Here is a 25,966-nt window from a genome sequence, read left to right as displayed (position 1 = left end):
TTTGAGTGTAAGACAGGTTTCTTTTTATTAAGTTCTCCTAAATGTGTCTCATGTTTACTGAATGTTTTTTTTCTTTTGTGTAAGAATGTAATTTGGAGCTTTTAACAAACGCAATCTGGATAAATGCTTGTCTGCACACAAGTCATCAATTACCACTCACTGGCCTGGCCTCCATGTAAGTCCAATGGGTCTTCAAGCCTGTCTAAACAGAGAGCACGCAGACCACGTCATCTTACTTCTAGTTTAAACTTTAAACGTCAAATTGACCCCCATTCCAACACCCACACCCTCCCCCACACACACACAAAAACTTTGAGAAGAAATGGCCATTAAGGACTGAGTCAGTTGCATAAGAATTGGCTTAATCCTGCAGCCAGCACTCCAAAGCAGCTCTTGGCCTCACAGCAGGCCAGCTGGAACTCGTGAAGCAGGACAGGTAGAGAATGGAGAGAGGATGCTCTAAGAACAGGGCCAATCCTAGTGCTGCGAGGCTCCCACGCATGCTCACACTCCATCATAAACTTCCACCTTCCTCCTCTCGGCAACGTGTATAATAGCACTTCAGAGCTTGTAACAGTGCACAGATGGACAGAAACTTCTTCTAAATATGCAAGGTATAATCTTATTTCTAACACCATAGGCCAAAAGTAACAGAGAAGCACTCTGTTATACAGATTAACAATTTTTACAAAAGTCCAAAACGCAACCAACAAAACTTCTAACAGTTCCTAAGGCAGGTATCAGCTCTGGCCTCTAATACTACAGGCTTCCCTTAGTTTCCAAAATGCCTCACTATCAACACTGCCCAAAGGGCAGCCGCGGGGAATGCTTTGGTGTTCCTGACATTGGCTGCACAGCACGAATGAGGTGTTGCTAAAGTCAGGCACCACACTTGAACACAAATTTCAGACTCATCTAGTACAATCCAGTGCATCTTAGTTTTTTATATGATCTGTCAGCTGTTTAACACATTAAAAAATGGCAGACTCATGACAGATATTAACACTTGACGCGTAAGTGATTGTGAATGAGCTAAAAGTTACTTTTAACTCTTGTCCTAGGACTTCAAGCTATACCTCAAATTTACATAGCACATCTCTCACCTGAATAAGCAGGCCAGGATACAAATCTTTACACCATAATTAACAAGAATCAATTCCTAGTTAAATTTACCATGCCTATAGCCAACAGTACATCTACCCAAATCTAACCCTCTGAAGAGAAACTTATGTAGACGTTGATGCTTAGGGTGTTAGTGAACATATCTTCAGGAACGGACATTCTCAGTTAGAGCCTCTAGGCCCAAAATCCTCCATTAACTTGCTCCAGGTGAAAGGGTGCATGTTCCCAAGAGCAGCACGTGGCATTTGTCATGGGAGCTCCTTTAATGGGGGAAGAGGAGACAGGTGTTGGAGTCACCAAGTGGTGACACGTGAAGAAGCTCAGAGCACACCTCCATTGTTCCGTCAATCCATGCCATGCTCTGGCCCTCAGAAACAGAGGCAGAGCGTGCCCCCAGCCCCAGCCCCAGCCCAGGCAGGGAGTCTTTGTGGCACTGTCCACAGCAGATTTTTGAAGCACAATTAGAGTTCCTGCCATATATGTCATAACAAAAAGTCTGCTTGATAGCTAGGTATAGCTATAGCTCAACTTTCTAAAACAAACTTCTCTTTGTATAAGCATGATTAAACAAAAGGAATAAAGCATAAGCTCAGTATAACTAACTGGGCTTCTAAATAGTACCATTATGAAAAAGATACAATGCACTTCATTTCTGTATCTAACTATTTAGAAGTCAAAATGCTCCATACATTACCTATATCCCGTCCCCCAGAATCCCCTAAAAACTGACTAGGAAATCTCCAGTATTTAATTGCTCTAGTTGATATTTAGAACAAAGTTGACAACTTAAAGCTTTATAATAGTCTGTTTTAATATAAACAATTGTTGGAATCAATCAATGTCCATTTCAGGAAGCTTCTTGTCTGAATCCGAAGGCACAGCTGTGTCTGTACCCTGCTCAGAAGCCTGAGGGCCTGGGCTGTCTCCTTGTCCATCCACTGGTCCATTTTGCTCTGCATTTTTTTGCTCCTCTTTTGGAGGTTCAACTTTGGGTTTGGGCTTTGAAATTATGGGGTTACAGATATTCGTCAGCTCCTAGAACAACAGGAAAGAAAACTGGTTTCTCGTAAAATAACAAATTTTACATGACACACTAAAATCCAAGTCTACCCTCTCCCACCCAATCCCCAAGCCATGATAAGCGAAGTTACAATGAAACTCTCTCCTAAATGTCACTTTAAGGATTACTAATAATAAATGAGGCTGACAAGAAGACTGTTAAATCTTTCAAATCAAAAATTAATTTGGAGTTCCCGTTGTGGCGCAGCAGAAGCGAATCCGACTAGGAACCATGAGGTTGTGGGTTCGATCCTTGCTCAGTGGGTTGAGGATCTGGCGTTGCCATGGGCTGTGGTGTACGTCGCAAACGCAGCTCAGATCTGGTGTTGCTGTGGCTCTGGTGCAGGCCGGTGGCAACAGCTCCAATTAGACCCCTAGCCTGGGAACCTCCATGTGCCAAGGGTGTGACCCTAAAAAGACAAAAAGAAAAAAAAAATTTTTTAATAAATAAATTACTTTAATTTTAGCTTCAATCTCTTTTGCCTTGACAACTGGATCCACGGTCAGACTCTGCTTGTTCTGCAGATTCAGCTTGTTATTCATCCACTCCATGGCCTCATTCATGCTTTTTTCCACCTTCACCATGTCAGCAGCATCCAAATGGTCATACTGGTCCTCCTGTAAGCAGTGGCCAACCAGAAGAGTGTCAGAGGATGATGATATTCTCCCTACGTCAACATCGCCTAGTTCTCCACCTTCTTTCCAAGTTACAAGCTTCCCCAGAATGAAGCGTGTCTAGCCTCACAAGCTAAAGAGACATCCAATTTCTTAAAAATCCAATAAAAGAAAAGTAATCCCAGTTCTTTAAACACTAAGGAAATACATTTAAAAGCCAAAAGCATACATAAGGCAGCAATTTAAAGGCTTCAACAGGAGTTCCCATTGCGGCTCAGGTGAGAAATCCAACTAGGAGCGACGAGGATGTCGGTTCGAGCCTGGCCTCGCTCAGTGGGTTAAAGGACCTGGCACTGCAATGAGCTACAGTGTAGGTCACAGACTCGACTCAGATCTGGCGTTGTTGTAGCTCCAATTCCACCCCTAGCCTGGGAACTTCCATATACTACAGCTGCAACCCTAAAGAAAAAAAGAAAAAGAAAAAGAAATAAAGGCTTCAACAGTATAAACAACACATGCTTGTAACAACTTCACAATGCAAAAAAAATTACATGTCATCGAATACGAAACCTGAGGTGTAGGCATCCTGATTAGGAACCAAAATAATTTAAAAAATACAATTTTTTAAAGGATGCCTTTCACAAGCATTTTTAAATTTAAAAAAAAAAAAATTGAGGGAAAATTCTCATGGCACAGCAGCGTTATCATTGCAGCGGCTTGGGTTGCTGTTGTGGCACAGGTTCAATCCTTAGCCCAGCAATTTCTACATGCTGGGAACAGCTCAATTTATCTGTCTTAAATTTTCTAACACTGACAATCATCAACAACCTGTAGTAGAGAGTTAACCAAATTATTAAACTTCAGAATCAGACCTCAAGCCAAATCCCAGCTCCCCCAACAGTAACCTTGTGTGAGGACTAAAGACATCAGAAATTATCTATAAGAGTTGGTATAACGACCTACTTCATAAGGCTACTGTGTGGATTTAATGAGATAATATATTTACGGGTGTCTATCGCATAGTACTCAAAAAATGGAGTAGTTTATTGTTGAGACAGTCCTACCTCTGCATCGCAAACCAAATTATTTGCCTACTGTGTTCTAAGAACGGAAGGAGTAAAGAAAACCAAATAATTTTGCTCAATTCCAGAGTCCACTTATTATTGAAGAGAAATAACAAATCCCAGGGTTCTTAGTAAGCGTCTATAAAATATATTATACTAACATCCAAACAGAAAACTATTATTATTAAACAACAGCTAAAGAGAAGAGAAAAAAACTGCTAGGTCAATGTCTCAAAACTCAACTCTACAAATATAATAGCAGAGAAGTGGGGAGAAAAAAAAGGATACCTTGTTCTTGAAAGAGCTGATTACTTTCATATACTGTTGGATTTGTTTCCCTAGTTCTTCAAATAATTTTGGTCTTTCTTCAGATTCCTGGAATCGTATCTTAATAGGCTGACCTAGATTCTTAACAGAAGAAAGAATACACAAATTCTTCAGGGGGGAGTTTAAACTATCAGAGTAATATTTTTCTACTAAGATTATGAATTAAAATACATTTGGAATTCCTTGGTGGCCTAGTGGGTTAAGGATCCAGCATTGTCCCTGCTGTGGCTCAGGTTACTGCTATGGAGTGAGTTCAATCCCTGTCCCAGAAACTTCTGCAAGTCTCAGACATGCCCCCCAATCCCACCAAAAAAAAAAAAAAAAATTACACTTAACCTCCATGCTCTATATTTAAGTTCAATACTTTTCCCCAGGCCAGTGAAATGTAATCTCTAGGCTACATGAGAATATACCTCAATATTATTCCATGTGGAGTCATTTCAATTGTCACCTGAGCGCTAATTCTCAAATTAGGAGACAACCAAAAATTAGGTGCTACCTGATAGTGATATACAACACTATATATGAATACACTTGGGGGAAAAAAAACATTTTAAACCTGTTATCTGAAAAAGCCTCTAGCTCTAACGTTCAACTTACAAAATAAGATTAAACATCACAGAGGTGAAAATGGACAAAATCCAAACTGGAAATAAATGCCGCAGGACAAATGATCCAGTTTTCTCATTAACTAAGTAAGGAAGGAGAAATGATGGAAGCAGAACTACAGACACAAATTTAAGAGACTTATCCACAAAATGGAATGGACCTTATTTGGATCCTGAGGCAAACAAAGGTAAAAAATAATTTTACCAAACAGCTGAACCTAAAATCTGAATGAACATATGGTGATATTAATGGTGACAATATCACGGAATTTTTATGTGTGTGATAGCTTAAGATTACATTTTTTTATTTTTATTTTTTCTATTATAGTTAATTTTACAATGTTTTGTCAATTTCCGGTGTACAGCAAATTAACCCAGCCATATATATACACACACACACACACATATATATATATATATACATTTTCTTTCTCCCATTATCTTCCACCATGTTCCATCACAAAGTTACATTTTCTTTTAAATACATACTGAAATATTTAGGAATTAAATATACCCTGGGAGTGCAAAAGAATAGAAATGAAGCCGACTGGACATAAACTGACAACAGTTGAAGCGATTATTCTATTTGCATGTGTTAGGTATCTCCCATAATAAAAAGTAAGTAAAAAATTCAATGGGGGGAGCTCCCATCATGGCTCAGCGGTAACAAACCCAATTAGTATCCATGAGGATGTGAGTTCAATCCCTGACCTCGTTCAGTGAGTTAAGGATCCGGTATTGCTGGAAGCTGTGGCATAGGCCACAGATGCAGCTCGGATCCCATGTTGCTGTGGCTATGGCACAGGCCAGCAGCTGTAGCTCCGATTCGACCCCTAGCCTGAGAACTTCCCAATGCTGTGGGTGCGGCCCTAAAAAGAAAAGGAAGAAAAAAATTCAATCAGAAGGATCTCACTGGAGGTTTTTAAATATTGCTGCCAGAATGTCAGGAAACTACAGTTTCCAGGGCACTGTCCTTGAGCAATTCCACTCCAGAAGTCAGAGTCCCAGTTTGACAAGAAACTAAGCAACCCAAAGAAATACAAAGTCATTCTTGCGCATTTACATCTTTCTCCAAACCAAAGGCCTCAACTTTAAATAACTCTTTGTACTTTTAACTGTGAGGTGTAACCATCAGATCGTTCAAATATAAAACCAGAGGCTTCTGCTCTACTGAGAATCAAAGCCATAAGCACAGGCCTCGCCCAACTGCGCTGCAGGTGCCTTTAGGACATGGACACATCTTGCCAGTCTTCCAACCTCTGACACCAAGAACACAATCTGCAATTCAGTGAAATATTTCAAGCCTAAATAAATTTGTAGAAAGTTGTTTTGTTAACATGAAATTCTAAATGTGAGAAAGATAATGAACCTAAGTGATAAGAAATACAGCTCTTGGAGTTCACTTGAGTCTCACAGAGTTAAAGATCGGCATTGTCACTGCTGCCTGCGGCTTGTCCACCCCTTGCCCAGGAACATGCGTACCATCCCCCCCCCAATTCCTCTCAATTTTGAGATCCTCCCCATGGAACCGAGAGCATGGATTCAGCGTATTTCTGCTTTCAAGAGTCACTTACTTTTAATTCAGCCAATTTATCAACATAAACTTGCTTTGGCTGGTCTTCGCCATCCTCATACAACCAATTTTCAGTATCTTCTAGTTTCAGGGTGAAAGTGTTACGATCCTAAACATGAAGGAAACATTGTAATCAGGTCAATCGAACATCAACTGATTGACGAATGAAAAAACAGGTACAGACTGTGATATATCTGGACTTGCTTTAAAATATGGTCAAGTGGGGTGACTGGAGTATAGAAAATAAAACTGACAAAACAGTATAGGTACAGGGGTGATCATTATGTTATTTTCTCCACTGTGGGGGACCTTTGGATATGTTTGAAAATTTCAGAATTTAAAAATAAGTGAGTTACAATTACAGAGTTAGTCATACTGTGTTGCATATATGAAAGCTGCTAAGAGTAAATCCTGGAAATGCTCATCAAAAGAAAACGTCCTAGGTATGTGTAGTGACAGACGTTTAACCAGACTTACTGTGGTGATCATTTCATGATGCACACAGGGGAGTTCCCGTCATGGCTCAGTGTTAACAAATCTGACTAGGAGCCAGGAGGTTTCGAGTTCGATCCCTGGCCTTGCTCAGTAAGTTAAGGGTCCAGCGTTGCCGTGAGCTGTGCTATAGGTTGCAGATGCAGTTCGGATCAGGTGTTGCTGTGGCTGTGGTGTAGGCCGGTGGCTACAGCTCCGATTTGACCCTAGCCTGGAAACCTCCATATGCCGAGGGTGCAGCCCAAGAAAAAAGACAAAAAAAAAAAGAAAAAAGAAAAAAACATAATGTACACAAACATCAAATTATAATGTTGTACACCTGAAACTAACAAAGTTATATGCCAATTATATCTGAATTTTTTTTAAGAAGTGAGGTAAAAAAACAGGGGAACATGAGCTGATTTAAAAAAAAATACTAGGTTTGGAGTTCCTGTCGTGGCGCAGTGGTTAACAAATCCAACTAGGAACCATGAGGTTGCGGGTTTGATCCCTGGCCTTGCTCAGTGGGTTGGGGACCCGGCGTTTTTGTGAGCTGTGGTGTAGGTCGCAGACGCAGCTCGGATCCCGCGTTGCTGTGGCTCTGGCGTAGGCTGGCGGCTACAGCTCCAATTAGACCCCTAGCCTGGGAACCTCCATATGCTGTGGGAGCGGCCCTAGAAAAGGCAAAAAGACAAAAAAAAAAAAATACTAGGTAAATAATAGCATGCAAATGTATCAAAAAGTGATACACCAAAAAAAGAATAATTCACAAAGACAAACCTTTGGGAAACACTCCACTAACAAAAAATAAAATAATATAAAACTCTTCTCCCAAAAAAGTTTATTTTTCATCATTTTATTGTCAACCCAGATGCAAACTTCCCCTGTCACTACATTTAAGGATGTTCCCAGAAACACCTAAGCCGGAACACTGTGGCACATACTTACATCTTCACTCACAAACTTCTCATACTCGCCACTAAGCTTGTCTCTCATTTCGTACACATATTCTTCCACCGCGTTCTTAGCATCATTCCTCTCCTTCTCCAGTTTATCCTGCATGATCATCTTACCCTGTGAAGAGTATAGTTAGACATTCAGAAAACTAAGACAATGACCTCTTAATTACGTAATATAACTATAAAAGCACAGAAGCCTTCTCCCTCAAATCTTTTTAAATCATTCAAGAGAAAAGAGCTGGAAGCACTGGTCACCAGTCAATTAGGGAGATCAAGGGAGAGTTCTGGGAGTAGGCTTAGAAAAAAGAGCAGGAGAATACCAAGATACAGAAACTCAAAAGCAAAAGTAAGGAAAATAATTCAAGAAAAGAAAACTTTAAGAAACAATTAGCGTAATTTCACAAGGTAGGTATCACTCTGCTTATAGTACATACCCAAAAAAATCAAATTATTCATACAGTATGGATGCTAAAGTTTCCATAAAACAAAATTATTCTAAGATCAATGCATATATCATAAGAAACCTCAGAGACAAAAATTAACCAAGTAACTGTGCTCCAGGGTCCCAAACCTAGCATCACTCACCCTAACTAGTTACATCTTGAGTGGCAACAGGGGAAAGAACTAATAAACAAGACAGTGCTGTCATTAATGCTAATGTGATCTCTCCCACCAATCAACTTCCCTGACCCTGGCCTCAAACATCCCCACCTCTAGTGAACAACAAAGCTCACACCCCCAAACATGAATGACACTTCCTCTAAATATCAAAGATCTCATAACAGAGTTTTTAGCAATAAAGACCTAAGACCATAAAAGAATTCTGATGTTACATGGGATCTATTAAATTCACCCTCCAGTACCCCAACACTACAACTGCTCTCAAACTCCAAACAACCTAAAATGCATAAAGGTCACGCAACACAGAGTTTGAACACTATGATCACATTCTTTTTATTTTTTTTGCTTATTGTTCTAGAAGACTTAAAATAACCACCTCATTTTCAATGTACAAGTTGAGCATCTCTCTGTCTATCTGCCATAATAGCTGATTCTCAATTGGCAGGTCCACAGTACTAGTCTTCACTTTTGCCTTCTTGGCTTGAGGTGGTTGGTCCATCTTTTTGTCTTTTGATCCAGCTTGAGAGGTCTAAAATAACAGAAAGCATTAAGAATAAACAGACTCAAAAGAAAAAAAAATAAACAGACTCAAACTTCCAAATGGGTCACATTTCAAATGCTTATTTTGCCTTTTTTTTAGTTTTCTTACAATATCTGGAAAATCAAAAATATAAATATTATATGAGGAGTCAAATCCACAGAGACAGAAAGGAATGGTGGTTGCAAGTAGGTAGGGGCAAGAGTGATAGAGGAATGAGGAATTGCTGTTTAATAGGTACAGTTTCAGTGTGACAAGATGAAAAAGCTCTAGAGCAGTTCCCATCCTGGCTCAGCAGTAATGAACCTGACTAGTATCCATGAGGATGCAGTTTTGATCCCTGGCCTCACTCAGTGGGTTAAGGATCCAGTGTTGCCATGAGCTGTGGTGTAGGTCACAGGCACGGTTTGGATCCCGCACTGCTGTGGCTGTGGTGTAGGTCGGCAGCTGCAGCTCCTATTCAACCCCTAGCCCAGGAACTTCCAAATGCCACAGGTGAGGCCCTAAAAAGATGGAAGAAAAAAAAAAAAAAAAACGATGGACAAGTTCTAGAGATTGACTCCACCACAAAGTGATTATACTTAACACTACTGATTGATTACACATATATACTTATAATCCAACACATACATACACACACATACTTAACATATAAATACATACATACCTACAAAACAACCGCCCATAATACCACTGTCAACATATAACCATTATTAAATATTCTCTAATTCTTATTAGAGAATTAATTATTCTCTAATTAATATCTAATTATTCCCTTAATTAATATTTAATTAAGAAATTAAATATTCTCTAATTTCTTCCACTCTCATCTAAACACACAAATATGCATGGGAAATCAGTGGGGAGAGCATATGAAACACAACAGCAATATGACTTCCAGAGTACCTGTACTTACATTTTTTTGGTCATTTTAGGGCCTCACCTAGGACTAGGGGTGGAATCAGAGCAGCAGCTGGCAGCCTACATCACAGCTCACAGCAATGCCAGATCCTTAACTCACTGAGTGAGGCCAGGGATCAAACCCGAGTCCTCACAGACACTAGTCGAGTTGGTAACCCACTGAGCCACAACAGAAACTCCCTGTCTGTACTTATTTACATTCTCACAAGTAGTAATTCTCACAAGAAGAAAGGGAATCCATTCCACCGTACCAAGGCTACAACAGGAATTTATTTCCACGATTATTTTTGTTGGGCCAATAATCTTTTTTTACCACTTATAAGGCATACTTATTTCTTCCAAATGCCTAGACATATTTTATCCACAGCTCTCTTGGGATGTGAGTGATTTCTTTTTCATCCAATTGACTCCTCCAGTTTTTTTTCTAATTTTCCAATTTTTGTCTATGCAAGTTTTTATTGTTGAATCTATCCATCTTTTTATTTGTGATGACTTCCACTGCTTTTATGCTGTGAAAGCTCCTGCTGATCAAGAGATTAGAAAAATAACTCATTCCAATTATTTTTTATTTTTTATTTGTAACTTTCAAATTCATCGGGAATACCATTTGCTCTATGACATATGCCAAGATTTCAGTCATGTCCTCACCTCCTGTCCAAATCCTAAGTCAGGGCTGAAACTTATGTATTACTTGTATTTCCCTTAGAAACGACACATGAAAGGTGTCAGTTCCCAAGCCACCTCATGGAAGGAATTTAAAGAACAAGCTCCATAAAACTGCCCACAGCTCCATGGCTTTGGGTGAGGGAGGTTGGGGTCCACCTCTCCTTTCTCCTCTCCCACCTTCACAAACACAGGAAATAAGTACTGCTCTCTCCCTCTGCTACCCCAACCCAGACAGTAACAGTTCGTTCTTCCACCCTGGAAAAGGCCTGGAGTACACTAAAGCATCTGTGAGCATGGTTTCCTCTGCCCGTTATTTTCCTTTTTAAAATTACTTGCACAGCTAAAAAAAAGTAATTAAAATTAATTAGCTGATATGAAAATGGGTAAGAGACTTAAGCCTCCTAAAGGCTCTACCAAACTTTTTTAAATGCCACAATCAGAAATACCTTAGAAAGTGAGTTTATACACTGCAGTACCATAAGTGATTTGAAAGAAAACCTATTTTCAATGCTGACAACAAAATTCAAACATGAAAACTTTAAAGTTAGAGTTGGGAGGTCCCTTCGTGGTTCAGTGGTTAACAAACCCAACTAGGATCCATGAGGATGCGGGTTCGATCCCTGGCCTTGCTCAGTAGGTTAAGGATCCGGCGTTGCTGTGAGGTGTGGTGTAGGTCACAGACGCAGCTCAGATCTCATGTTGCTGTGGCTGTGGCACAGGCCCACAGCTGTGGCTCCAATTCAACCCCTAGCCTGGGAACTTTCATGTGCCATGAGTGCTGCCCTAAAAAGCAAAAAAAAAAAAGTTAAAGAACAGGTTGTAAAGGATCCAAAATTTTTTCATATTCATTTAAATACCTAGAATAAATATCATTATTTACAAAATATATTTCAATACATTACTATTATAAATGGTATACTGCAACAAAAAGACAAGTTTCAGAGCTGACAAAATTTGAAAAAACCATGTTTCATTGTTTATTAGTAAAGAGTAAATTATGGGTAGGATGGCTATTAGTAACAGCCATTCAGGAACCAGCCTCGTGATGAACCACTCACTAGCCTAGTAAGAACAAGGCTTCTGAGTACTTACTTTTCACAAACATCCAACTAAACTTTCAAGACCATCTTGCCAATAGTACCTTCCAAACACACTACAAAGCCTTGCTTTAGGACGGTTCAAATAAATGAAGATTTCTAATCTAACTCCCTTCCAAGACATAATAGCTCAGCCAAAGTGTGTAACATAAAGAGGCTGCAAATCACACTCTAAAACACAAGTTATACCTCCATTTCTTCAGTCTCTGCCTTATTTTCTGCTGGTGTCTGCTGCTGTTGCTCTTCAACATGTGGTTCCTCCTGGTCCACTTGCATCTTCTGAAAAACAGGTCACACCAAATCCTGAAACTAGGATATACTAGTGAAAGACTATGCAACCTTCAGGACACATTGGCAAAATCACCCCATATGGAATTCCTGCTCAATCACCAGCAATCAGACAACCCAGACTCAAATTCCAGCTATTGACACCTATGTTACACTTAGAATACGGAATTTTTCCTCTCTGGAGCTCAGTTAATACATCTGTACAGTTGTGACAACACCTGCCCTGCCCTTATAATAAGTAAGAGTGGCTGTACGACTACTTTGTAAACCACAGCACTAAGTACACAGAGCAGCAATACGTAACACAGTAAAATCTGGACAGAGCATGAGTTTCTCCTAGCTTCCTCACGCCTAGGCTTCCTCAGCCTTTCCATTCTGAAGAGTACATCATTATGTGCCTTAGGAGAGATGGACACCATGAAAATTCTGTTAAAAGAACAAAGCCTGAAGGTACTGATAAAGAAAGGAGAAGCCTGTAGAGACCCCGCATCACACTGGCTTTCAATGCCTACAGCACATTAGAATGACCTAGGAGGCTTTCAAAACTGATACTTGGGCCCTGGTCCAGAGCAACTCGAACAAAGTCTGTGGGAATGAAACCAAAACATCTCAGGTTTTAAAAAGCTTTGACTTTGATACACAATAAGGACAAAACTCACTGCAACAAATGAGTGTGAATTCTATGCTACCTGTGAAAATAATCGATTGAGATTCAGCATTCTCCAGTAATTAGAAAGAACCAAGAATAACTCAAATTAAGAAGGAGGAAGCCAACTATGTTCCATTTCTATGTAAATTCTGTATAAATATTTTGCAGTAGTTTACACATGATGGGGAAACGAGATGCATGCAGACCTACCCTCAGCAACTTTATCTCCCAATCTTTTTTGCCAGAATTTCTACACAACTGTCACCTCTGAACCATTATAAACGGCCAAAAATGGCATAAAATTGTCCGCATTACCTCTTCCTCCTTTGCATTCTGATCTGTTTCCATCGGTTCCTCATTTTCCTCAAACTTGTGCACTTCCACTAGAGATGCACTGGACACACTGAAAATGCCATGGACATTTACTCGAACCTTGACTTTCACTTTTGAACTGGAGCCATCAGACTGAGGAGTGACTTTCTGAACTGAAAACTGAGCTAGGGACATATGAAAGACAAAAGAGAGCAAATAACCTAAGAGGATGAATTCAAATACAAACATATGCTCATACTGCCAGGTTACATCCATTTTCAATGAAAGGTCAGTAACGTGATACTTCGAAATTCGCAAAGTGTGCATGCTCAGAACTTTGTTAAATCATCAGAATTCCTGAATCTCACATATAGTCAAACTCTTATTATCTTGTTCCACCTAAGGATTCGAGTATCTCCTAACCCTTCAAACTGTCATCTTTATGTGCTACTGCCCGTGAAGATCCTAAAACAGATTTGCCACATTCTCCTCTACTGAAAAATCCCAATGATCCCATACTGCTTACCACTTAGCCATTTCCAGATTCGGCTACTATACCAAGGTTTTGCTTCTGTTTTCTAACTCATAAAAATTTGTTAAGTATTATTAGCTATCATACTTACTGCTATTTTACAAATGAGGAAAATGCAATAGGTAACTTTCCAAGCGTCTAAGTGCCATTCAGGATATTCCTAATACTTTACCCATGTATTCTAGGTCTGTAATTATCATGTAACTCTCTCCTCCACTGGTATTATTTCCAGATTCTAAGTTTCTCTCAGAGTCAATGAAGACTCAAGCCAACATGGGTCCATAACCTATGATACTGATAGCACAAGTTCCTGATTATTTTTTGCATATACTGTAACTCTTATGTTAGAGTCAGACCCAAAGCTCTTCAACTCTTTCTGGTAAATAGCACCACATTATGCACAAGGTGTTAACAATCATGTGTATTAACCAAGAACTACAGCCCACAATAGAGAGATTCAATTAAGTAATGACCACCTTGCTGGTTCTAAATCTAGTAACAAGAGGAAAGAGGGTTTTCCTGTGATCTAATATACTCAAATTTCAGCAAACTGTACTTGCTTTGCTATCCCAGTTCGCCCAAGTACACTTTTTTTTTAATTTAAATCCCTAACTCTTTGCTTACCTATAGCAGGATCTGGATAGGGCAAATCCTGAGGAGAGCTATAATAGGCCTCAAGAGTAAAAGGTTCCTTTCTATAAAATGTGAGTACTTTAGAGAAAGGAGCAGCATGATTTTTTGAAAAGACTTCACAGTCACTAAATGGAGGGAAAAGACAAAAACACAAATTTAGGACATTTCTAACACTTTTAGCCATGTATTCTAGGCTTAAAATTATTGTACAGCTCTAGTTACTCTTATCAACTGGTATCACTTCCAGATTATAAGAGTTTGCAAGGGGGAAAAAAATGTGCATGTGTATATACAGTGTCAGTTTTAAATATATATATACATACACTTCAATCAGTACACAAAAGCCACCAATTATTTCAGCAGGATCAAATATAGGAAACTAATAAGGACACAAACTTATCCTGTGACTAAAGTAAGTAATCACTTTGTTTCATGCACTATTAACAAAATATTATAAATTTTTAAAAAGTTGAAATCAAGAGTATTATTTTACTCAACCTTAACGTTTAAGTATAAAAATATTTAGTAAACATTATTACCTTGATCCTTCTTCAGCTGGAGAATTCCATCTCAGAGATATTGGATATGGTACTACATCAGTGATAGAAAATTCTCTGACTTTGAAAGCAGGCGATAAGATTGCACACTAGAATAGTAATTTTTAAAAATTCCATTTGGCAAGTAGACATCATGAACCAATTATTAAAAGACCTAATAATAATAACTTCAGAGGCCATCAATGATTTTTAAATATTTACATTAATTTATAGTATATAAATAAGTGGTTTTATAAATATCTATCATTTGTCAAATTACTTATAAAATCTAGCTACTCTTTTTCATTTTTCCATTAACCTCAACCTTTATTTAACGATTGTAAAAGACTACTTCATACAACAAATATGCCAAATTCTAGTGGTGTTTCAGGTTTACCTATGTTTTTAGTAAACTACACATCTTACTACATGTTACAGAGTAAAATTCCATTTATGAATGCCACCTAAGACGTGAATTTTAAAACAAAAGTTTCAGAATCTTAAACCTTAAGATTACTCTGAGCTAATCTCAGACTAGCTGGATACATAAAACCGCTACTATATTGTTATAATACCTATAAATGGCTACCTGTGAAAAAAAGCAAGCTCACCTGCAATGCACAGCCTCGAGTAACAGCTTCATCAGCATTTAGTGTTGTACTAAGTTCTTTACCAAAAAATTTGCTGATCTTCTCTTTCACTGCAGGGATACGTGTTGCACCACCAACTATCTCCACTGCATAAATATCTTCTTTCTTTAACCCTATTTTAAAACAATTGGAACCATTTAGATTTTTTTAGATCTGTAAATTATACTGAAATATAAGATCAATATAAATCACAACATTAACTCAGATATTTAACAAAACCTGGCCATTCCCCCCCCCTTCCACCACCACCACCACAACATGCACACACAGTTATGTGCCATCTGGATGCAGGGAGTTATGTTTTGACACTCAAAATGAAGGCAGGGACAACAATATCAGGACTTAAGATGTGAGGGCCAGGAATACCTAACATCTTAAGACTGTATAAGAAGAGCAATCTCAGAAACAGTCTCACACAATTAGCTGTTAAAACATCAACAGTTAAACTAGCCATTTAAAAAAAAAAAAAAAGAAGGGCCTCAAAATATTAGATTTTCCGACATGGGATGAAAAAAAAAGGGGGTATTCAGATGCACATCTAGCCACTTCAGCACTCCATCCAAAGCATAAGCTTAGTCCCGACTATGACACAGGTACAGTCTTCTTATATCAGAAGAAAAGATGGTACACACCAAGGCTCCACAGCACTCATAAAATAGCTCTGGTTTCCTGAAACAAACACTGACAATTTGTTGAGAAGGACTATTTAAAGAAATGGGCTGTGGCGGTATAGAAAGAACATGCCCACCTGTCATACTCATTCTGACTTAAGAGCTGAGCTTGTGTTAAGATTACAGTACATCTCAACACTATCAAACAGTTAGCAACAACACAAGAGTGGACTCTAGGGAAAGCTTGTCAAGGTTTTGCAGTATCAGTCATGTATTTTTAAAGTAAACTTACACCAGACAACATTAAAGCATTCTATTCAATGAAGTATATGGTTATCCTATCTTCCCTTATTACTCAGCAAAATATTCACTGGCAGAAAAACCTCTAAGACTACCACAGCAACACTGCTAAAGACAATTACTACCACTATGAAATAACTGAGATTAAATCCATCTCTGAATCTGAATTAGGTTTCCTAGGAAAACTATTAGATTTCCCCAGAAACTATCATCAAAAATAACTTGAGGTGGGGTGGGCGTGGGGGTACACTCTAGGGGAAAGGTAGAGATGAAAGAAGTTTAATACAGCACTGCAATAATTCATGCAATGAAAATTTGTAAAACTGGGGGGAAAAGCAATTAACAACATTTTCCAAAGAGCCTGAGATGAACAATTCAATCACAAATATACTTACTGGCCTGTTCCAAAACACTGCGAAGCGGTGGCTCCACTCTAGCTAAGAGATCATCACACATCTCCAGAAATTTGCCTCTGTGAAAAAAAAAAAACAGTAAGTTAAATCACATTCCACTTTTATGTGGAATAAATGGTTATAAACATTTATAGGATAGGAGTTCCCACTGTGGCACAATGGGATCGGCAGCATCTTGGGAGCACTTGGTCACAGGTTCGACATCTCGGAACCAGCATGATGGGTTAAGGATCCATCATTGCCATAGCTGTGGCTTAAGTCACAAATACGGCTCAAATCTGATCTCTGGCCTGGGAACTCCTTATGTCGAGGAGTGGCCAAAAATGGGGGGGGGGGGGGAGACAGAGAAAAACAAGTACTGGCAAGGATGGAAAGAGATTAGATCAGGCAAACATTCCTGGTAGGAATAGAAAATGATGTAGCCACTTTGTAAAAGAGTTTGGCAATTACTCAAAATATTAAACAGTGTTCCCACATTACCCAGCAATTCCACCCTAGGTATCTATTCAAGACAATGGAAAATAGGATCAAACGAAAACTTGCACATGAATGTTCACAGCAGCATTATGCGTAACAAGCAAAAAAGTGCAAAAAATCCTAAAGGCAAAAAGGAATGATAACAATAAAAGGGATTAATACATGTGGGAACACGGACAAACTCTGAAAACACTATGCTAAATGAAATAAGCCAATCACAAAAGAATATGGGGTGGTTTTTATGAAGGTTTTTTTGGCTCTTGGGCCAGAGATCAAACCCAAGCCACAGCAGGGACCCAAGCTAGGCAGTTACAACAATGGATCCTTAATCTGTTGCTCCACAAGAGAGCTCCAAGAACATATATGACTAACTTGATTTATATGAAATGTTCGGAACTGGTAAATCCATAGATTAACAACTGTCTACGGCTGGGGTGGGGGGGAGCCAGGGAAAGACAGCTATTGGGTACAGGGTTGTTGGTTTTTTTTCCCTTCAATTAATACACTTTGGGGGTGGTTTTTTTTTTTTTTTTTTTTTTTAAGGGCCACACCCGCAGTAAATGGAAGTTCCCAGGCTAGGGGTCAAATTAGAGCTGCAGCTGCCGGCCTACACACAGCCACAGCAACGCAGGATCCAAGCTGTGTCTGTGACCTACATCACAGATCATGGCAACGCCAGATCCTTAACCCACTGAGTGAGGACAGGGATCGAAATCACTTCCTCATGGATCCTAACTGGGTTTCTTACTGCTGAGCCCCAATGGGAACTCCAATTTAGGTTTACGAAGAAATAACACAAAGTACAGAGAACTCCCACATACCGCTTACCCCCTCCACCCAGCTTCTCTACTAACATCCTGCATTACATACATTTCTAACAAAAGATGAGCCAATATTGATACGACAGTATAAATTAGGGTTCTACAGTGTTTGACAAATGTGTAAGTATTCACCATTACAGTATCACACTGAATAGTTTCGCTGCTCTAAAAATCCTCTGAATTCTATCGATTCATTCCTCCCTTCCACCGAACCCCAGCCAACCACTGATCTTTTCACTATCTCCATAGTTTTGCCTTTTCTAGAATGTCATGTAGTTGGAATCATGCAGTATATAACCTCTTCAGACTGACTTTTTTTTGCTTAGAAATATGCATTTAATAAGGTTCCTCAATATCTTTTCATAGACTGATAGCCATTTAGACTTTATGTAGTGATAAAAATATTCTAAAATTGTCTTGTGGTAATGGGTGGTAATATATTAAAATCTACTGAATTATATACTTTAAATGTGTGACTTATGAATTACATCTCAAAAAAAAAAGAAAAACAGTATAGAGGTAGAGAATTACACTCACCAGAATGGTAAAAATTCAAGACACCTAATACCAATATTGGTTACCACATATAGCAACCAAAACTCTGATTTTGGTAGCAATTTTAAATGACAGTTTTATTTCTAACAGCAAAAAAACTAGAAAGAGCCAGTGTCCATTAATAGGAGAAAATGATAAATCTACAATGTCATACTAGGAAACAGTAGTGAGAAATAGGAAAAAAAATAATAAACCTACAATGTCATACTAGGCAGCAATATACAAGAAGGAACAAATGATAGATGCAACAACTAAATGAATCTCAAGTTTTATACTAAGCAAAACAAATCTTACACAAAAAGACCAAATACTGTATGATTCCATTTATAAAAAATCCTAAAATAAGTAAACGTAATCTATGCCCCATCCCCATCCCCCCAAAAAATGAAAACCTAATCAGTGGCTACCTCAGGTATGAAGGCCTGAGAAAATCTTTCCAAATGATGATGAAAGTAGTAGTTTACAAAGATGTATGGAATTGTTGAAACGCAGCAAAGTCAAACTCTATTTAAAATGCTTAAATGTGTAGATAAACATTTGTTACTGGCTCTTAGATGCATTAAAAAATAAAATTTATGGGGAGTTCCCATCATGGCGCAGTGGAAATGAATCCAACTAGTAACCATGAGGTTCTGGGTTCCATCCCTGGCCTCGATCAGTGGGTTAAGGATCCAGAGTGGCCGTGAGCTGTACTATAGATCGAAGACATGATACGGCTTTGATCCAGCGTTGCTGTGACTGTGGTGTAGGCCAGCAGCTGTAGTTCCAATTCAACCACTAGCCTGGGAACCTCCATATGCAACAGGCGCGGCCCTAAAAAGCAAAAACTAATAATAATAATAAAATAATAAAACTGATGGGAGTTCCCATCATGACTCAGTGGAAATGAATCCAACTAGTATCCATGAGGATTCGGGCTCCATCCCTGGCCTCACTCAGTGGGTTAAGGATTGATCCATTGTTGCCCTACCCAGGCTAGGGTTTGAACTGGAACTACAGCTGCAAAACTACAAATGTAGATTTGCTTTCATTTCTCCTGGGCATATACCTAGGAGTGGAACTGCTGAATCATACGTAACTCTATTTTACTCATTTTTGTGTAAATTACGTATTTCTGAACTTTTAGAAGGGAAGTATGCACATCCACTAGAGATGTACTGGACACACTGAAAACAGTATGGCAACTCCTCAAAGAGCCAAACATGACTACCATATGACCCAGCAATTCCACTCCTAGCTATAGAACTGAAAACTAGCCCGGCTAGTATCCATTAGGATGTGGGTTCAATACCTGGCCTCGCTCAGTGGGTTAAGGATCTGGTATTGCCATAATAAGCTATGGTGTAGGTCAAAGACAAGGCTCAGATCCTGCGTTGCTGTGGCTGTGGTATAGGACAGCAGCTGCAGCTCTGATTCAAACCCTAGCCTGGGAACTTCCATATGCCACAGTGTGGCCCTAAAAAAAAAAAAAAAAAAAAAAACCACCAATTTATGATCAATGACTAAAGCAAATTCAGTATAATTCTGCATTAAAGCGATTTGCCCTGAATTTAGGTTTATGAAAACTGTTAACTCATGTATAATACATGCACATGTAAGGAACTACAAATTTCCTGGAATATTCCATTAACCAGAACAAACATCATAGTCTATATATTAAAATACCCAAACCCAATCATCACATAAAAGGCAGAATCCTAAATGCCCTCCTAATTTTACCTAGAGAACTGAAGTTATCATATAACAAGCATGATGTTTCCAGCAATTAACTAATAGGCTAAAATAAGTAGAGAAACATCACAGTTCAGTTCACGATCAAAATACTGATATGGGGAGTTCCTGTCGTGACTCAGCGGAAACGAACCTAACTAGCATCCATGAGGACGCAGGTTCAATCCCTGGCCTTGCTCAGTGGGTTAAGGATCCAGCATTGCTACGGCTATGGTGCAGGCTGGCGGCTACAGATCCTATTCGACCACTAGCCTGGGAACCTCCATTTAGGCCACAGGCATGGCCCTAAAGAGACAAAAAAAAAAGTGTGTGTGTGTATATATATTAATATGGTTACCTATTCATAGTTCCAGATACATCAACATCATTCATAAAACATTCGATGCTCAAGGGAAGGTCTGAAGCATTTGCACTCATCAATTTCTTGAGTTTCTCACATTCCTGAGACAGTCGTAATAATGCACGGATTTTGGACTTTATGTCTAGCTTGTATTTCTTTCCAAATTCTTCACAGAAGTGATTTACTAGCACCTCATCAAATTTTCTGCCTCCAAGTGTTGTGTCAAATGCAGTGGCCAGAACCTTCGGAAAAAGATAATTCAAAAATGAACCAATCAATTAAATTTTTATCATGATATATATTTAACTGGTAAATGATAAATTATAAATATAAAAGGCAGGGAAGAGATACCAAGGGTGAAACATGGCAATATGCGTCTGTCATTTAATCATGGGTTACAACTATAAAAAAGAGATACTGTAATCCCCAATTTAGAGATGATGCTACAGCCCTGATGGATCAGATAATCTGCGGGTCACAAAGATATTAAGTGGCAGAAGCACAATTCAAAACCCAATCTCAAGTCCAAAATCTATGGCTTCTCCACTACACCAATCTGAGTCCAAACAACTACAATTCAAGGCCCAATACACATGTACACAATTCTGATCTTATCGCTACCACAAAATTAATACCAAAGGTGCAATTCACCACCAGAAAACAGACTAATTAGCCTAGGTTATCCATTTCCAAATCTCTAGCAGATTAGAAGCAAACCAATCAGATTCAATAACAGAAGGTTGGCTAAATAAGTGATGAGCCACACCCTTAAAACAATCTTTCCAAAGAATGTTAAATGTTCTGAGGAAATGAACTCATGAAAAACACGACACAGAACTGAATACAGTATAATTCTAACTTTGTGTTCATAAAAAATTAGAATGAAATATACCAAACAGCAGTAAGATAACAAATGTTTTTTCTTTATACATGTTTCCAAATTTGTTATGATTTTATAGTAAGTATTTCGATAATTAAATTTTAATTATCATTGGAAAACTCCAATAACAGCTGATAGTGAAGAACAATGGGGGGGGAGGAAGCAGATACACATCACTTTGACTCAAAGACAAATATGGCTAATATTATTATTCCTAGTTTTATTATGGCTAAATTATGGCTAATACCTTCTGTCTAAAAAGGTAAGAGTATGGGTTTTAGAAGTAACCCCATTATAGATTAAAGTACAGCTTAAACTCTGAGAATTACACGTGGTTCACTATTAATCATAAAACTCAGGAACTTCTTCTTTCTCAACCATCCCGAAGATCTGCTCTATATACTTTTTAAAAAAGACAGAAACAAATAAAATATAAAGCAGAACCAAGTCCAGCTCTCAAAGAAACAGGACTGTAACAAAGAGAAACTCAAATTCCCTCCAAACCTAACAAATACTCACTTCAGGAAAGTGAGTATCCCAACCACCCCCAAAGGCAGGGGAGGAAACCCAATTTAGACTTTGGCACCAGGAATCTTGATACAGAATCCAAATACAAAGCAAGTACTCGAAAAGTCCTTGGTCCTTAAGCTAACTCTCGGTAAAATCACCAAGCTAGAGAACTGATTTTCTGTCTGACAAACTAGCACATACCATCCAATTCAACTGTGACCATGATCACCTGCTGGTTCCTCCTTGCCATTAACACTGCTAGACTTGTGTGTGTACAAAACTCCTTCCTCCAGAGCTCTAACCTTGCCAGAAATCTAGAATATCACTCTTAATCTGGTTTCTTTGGACCATCAAAGTTCTGATCACTCCACCCTGTTCCCAGGACACTAAAAACCTTAAGGACAAGAAGAGAATACTTTATTACTCTCTCAATCCTCAGTGTATGATATACCAAGGGCCTAAACATTAAAGAATCCTAGTAAGCCTGCAAGGCAAGCATTATTTTCCCCACAATACAGTTAAGAAAAATGGACTCAGGAATCTTAGGAGCATTTTCCGCCAGGTCTATGCTCTTTGCTTCACATCGGATCTTTCTTCCGCCCCAGCCCTACACACCTAGTTTCTAGTTCAAATGGCTCAGAGGATGTTTCCATTAATGAAACAAAATTCTTGAAACAAAATTCTTTAACCAACTATTTTGAGTTGCACTAATAAATTTCTAATTGCCATACACTTGCAATACAGTCTTCTGGAAAAATACACTTACCTTAAGTTTTCCTCTATTAAATGCACACACAGAAACTTGATAAGAAGAATGCCCCATGTCTACAAAAACTACATTTCTTGGCTTCTCTTCTAAGGCAGGAAGATCTTGCTTATAGATTCCATATGCAAGAGCAACTACATAAGAAAAAAATTCAACAAAATATAATTTAAGTAGTAAACTTAAAATCCTTTTAAGTAGGAAGAAACAGACTCCGTATAAAGCAAACAGGGCTGCATCATATGCTGTTTTAGAAAAAAATCAAAACGTTTGTAAGTTTCAAATGATCTATTCATGAAGAAGATTAAAGAGTTAATGCTTACTGCACTTAGGCTTCCTTAGTGTTTCTAATTTCCCATTTCAGCGGCTTTTTTTGACAATTTTTCCCAATTTACTTCCCACTTTTCCTAAGATTTTTTCCAATATCAATTCTACCCTTGTGACATCTCAGCATTCCCATAAATTCTGCTCCCTAAGATGCTGCTTTTTATATACCCCATCCTTCTGAATCCACCAGTCCACAAGCTGAAGAAAAAGTATTTAAACCAAAGCAATGCTATAAACACACAATGCATTACTTTCCAAACAAGTATGTGATTAAATACCAAAGTAAATGTTATGAGAATACAGAAAAAGCACTTGTCAGATAATTCTTCATATGTGACAGAATATCCAAAAAATACTATGACACACAGGTGGTAAGTGCCCCAAGCAAAATAAGGAACAAGAAACCCTAGGGTTTTAAGATTTCACAACTTCAAGACTGAGCAAGTCAAAACTTCATTAATCCCTGCTCCCATGGAAAATAAAAGGAAAAAAAAAAAAAAAAAAAAAAAAAAACCAATCCAGTTAATGGACTCTTACCTGCAGTAGTTTCATTCATTAATCGCAGGCAATTGAGACCTGCAATCTGTGTTGCATCCATCACTGATCTTCTTTCTGCATCAGTATAGAAACAAGGAACCTATTAAAAAATAATTGAAATTTTACTATATTATGGAGATTCCTTGTTTAAAATGCACCTGTCAAAAAAATAGGCAAATCCAGAAATGCCTTCATATACCTATAGTAATTTATTTTGTATATGGACCAAAGAAGTATTTCAAGCCAGTAGGGAACTCTACAGTAGTCTTGGCACAAGTGAATGGTCACACAGAAAAAAATAATAAAACTGCATTCCTAACCACACAGCTAATAGCAAAATGTATTTCAAGTCAAGGATTTAAATGTTTTTAAAAAATCATGAGTTCCTGTCGTGGCTCAGTGGTAATGAACCCACCTAGTATCCACAAGGACCTAGGTTTGATCCCTGGCCTTGCTCAGTGGATTAAGGATCCAGCATTGTCATGAGTTGTGGTGTGGGTAGCAGACGTGGCTCAGAGCTGGTGTTGCTGTGGCTGTGGCATGGGCTGGCAGCTGTAGCTCCGATTAGAACCCTAGCCTGGGAACTAACATATGCTGCAGATGTAGCGCTAAAAAGACCAAAAAAACCAAAACAAGAAAAAAAAAAAAAAAACTTGAGTATCAGAATGAAAGGGAACCTTTACCATCAAATAAGAAGGGATTTTCTAAAGATAACACAAAACCCAAAGAACTAGGGGGCACAGCCGCCAAGAAAGGCAGGTGTCCACTAGCAGGCAGTGCTGGGTCCTTGGCTGGGATGGGGGCCACGGGCGGGACAGGCAAGACAGCTTGCTGCCTCCTGCTCACTGCAGCAAAAGCAGCAGGCGCCAGCAAGGCCCACAGGAAGTGGAGGTGTAGCCTGGCAGGTGGGACACTCAGGCAGGGCCATGGCTCGCTGAACCAAGAGCAGTGCTGTTCTCACACCAAGAAGAGAAGTGAGAACAGCACTGTGGTTGGGCCTCGTGATCTTCATGAACCTGCTGGCCCTGTGTGTGCTAGCCTCTCCTGTTTGGAATCTATTCATGTCCTGCTTCGCTGCTGACGGGCTCAGGATCTACTTCACCACCATGATTCCCTGAACTTCTTCCAGGATGCAGAGAAGCAGCTGGCCATGCTCTGCCTTTTCTGGGTCCACATGGTTCTTTGCCTCAAGATATCTTCGAGATGCTGGTGAAGCAGACTCAGGAGCTCTGGTTTGTGTGTTTCTCTCCAGTATTCATTCTCCTGCAGCTGCTCATAATTCACAGAAGGGTCAACTAGTCTTGCAGAGCTAAGCTAGAATGCTGGACCCCAAGCTGAGGTCCCCTTTCTACTGAACCAGAGAAGTCTGGGTCTGAAGGCCAGCTCCTGACCTGCTGAGTGCCCAGTTTTCTCTGTCTCTATGATGTCTGAAATTGTTCAGCAGGGCCACAAAGAAAAGCTTTGATCCTTAGAATGTATTCCCTCTTTGTTTGTTTAGGGCCACACCCGTGGCATATGGAGGTTCCCAGGCGAGAGGTCCAATGGGAGCTGTAGCCACCAGCCTACACCACAGCCACAGCCACAGCCACTCGGGATCCAAGCCACATCTGAGATCTACACCACAGCTCATGGCAACGCCAGATCCTTAGTGAGTGAGTGAGGTCGGGGATCAAAGCCGCAACCTCATGGTTACTAGTGGGATTCATTTCCAATGAGCCACTAAGGGAACTCCATAGAATGTATTCCCTCTTATTTTATGCTCTGGATAGCTAATCCTGGGTTAAAATCCTAAAAAAGAGCCCCAAGCCACACAGTCCTGAACTCTGACAGTCAGAAACTGCATATAAGCAAAACGTCCTGATGGACTCAGTATTTCATGGGTCCGAGGAAAATGCCCGATGTGCAAAGGCTGCAAAGCCGGACCCAGGGTTTCCTCTGGCCAGCAGGGCTGACCTGAGAGCTCACTGCCCCATTCCCCTAGACAAGACTTCCTTAGATCCTGGAGCTCTAAAAAGTGCAAACCAGCTTGTGTTTTCACCCCTGTGTCATTGAGGAGGATACCCCTTTCTTCACTCCAGCCCAGGCAAACAGGAATATGATGAATAAGGATGACTGGGACTCTACCTGGAGATCCGTCACTTGAGAAAAGAACCCGCTTTCAAGGCACGCTTGGCTTCCCATGCCAGCAAAACGCAGTGCCACAACTTTTCCACCACCTTGTGGCCAGCACTGTTAGAAAACCTGAGACAGTTTCAGGCCTCCCTAAGGGACCAAAGAGACGGACAGGTGTTCTGATGCTTGCAGGCACTGAGACCTACAAATACTAAGTTTACAAATGGTCTCAGTCCACATCTGTCAAACTGAGGTCTTTGGTTTAATGTCAGTAAGGTGCCAAAGGAGAACATTTGCTGAAATGAATATGAGAAGTTTCCACTGTGGTGCACTGGGATCAACAGCATC

At 39.4% G+C, this 25,966-nt stretch overlaps 1 protein-coding gene across 1 annotated transcript in view; it reads right to left on the bottom strand.

Moving 5' to 3' along the window:
- Positions 1 to 25,966, bottom strand: part of HSPA4 (heat shock protein family A (Hsp70) member 4) — a 45,389-nt gene continuing 19,423 nt past the window's right edge. The window contains exons 5-19 of the mRNA XM_005661654.3: positions 23,507 to 23,606; positions 22,646 to 22,779; positions 20,487 to 20,731; positions 16,548 to 16,624; positions 15,203 to 15,354; positions 14,595 to 14,701; positions 14,047 to 14,180; positions 12,894 to 13,075; positions 11,831 to 11,920; positions 8,796 to 8,948; positions 7,788 to 7,913; positions 6,370 to 6,477; positions 4,149 to 4,268; positions 2,638 to 2,799; positions 1 to 2,157 (exon numbers count right to left, since the gene is read on the bottom strand). Of these exons, the coding sequence (XP_005661711.1) occupies positions 1,954 to 2,157; positions 2,638 to 2,799; positions 4,149 to 4,268; positions 6,370 to 6,477; positions 7,788 to 7,913; positions 8,796 to 8,948; positions 11,831 to 11,920; positions 12,894 to 13,075; positions 14,047 to 14,180; positions 14,595 to 14,701; positions 15,203 to 15,354; positions 16,548 to 16,624; positions 20,487 to 20,731; positions 22,646 to 22,779; positions 23,507 to 23,606 (2,094 nt within the window). The 3' untranslated portion in view covers positions 1 to 1,953. The remainder of the gene's footprint in view (positions 2,158 to 2,637; positions 2,800 to 4,148; positions 4,269 to 6,369; positions 6,478 to 7,787; positions 7,914 to 8,795; positions 8,949 to 11,830; positions 11,921 to 12,893; positions 13,076 to 14,046; positions 14,181 to 14,594; positions 14,702 to 15,202; positions 15,355 to 16,547; positions 16,625 to 20,486; positions 20,732 to 22,645; positions 22,780 to 23,506; positions 23,607 to 25,966) is intronic.

The sequence above is a fragment of the Sus scrofa genome, chromosome 2, assembly GCF_000003025.6.
Source record: "Sus scrofa isolate TJ Tabasco breed Duroc chromosome 2, Sscrofa11.1, whole genome shotgun sequence".
In the NCBI taxonomy this organism is placed as follows: Eukaryota; Metazoa; Chordata; class Mammalia; order Artiodactyla; family Suidae; genus Sus; species Sus scrofa.
This window is presented reverse-complemented; position numbering and strand designations above follow the sequence as displayed.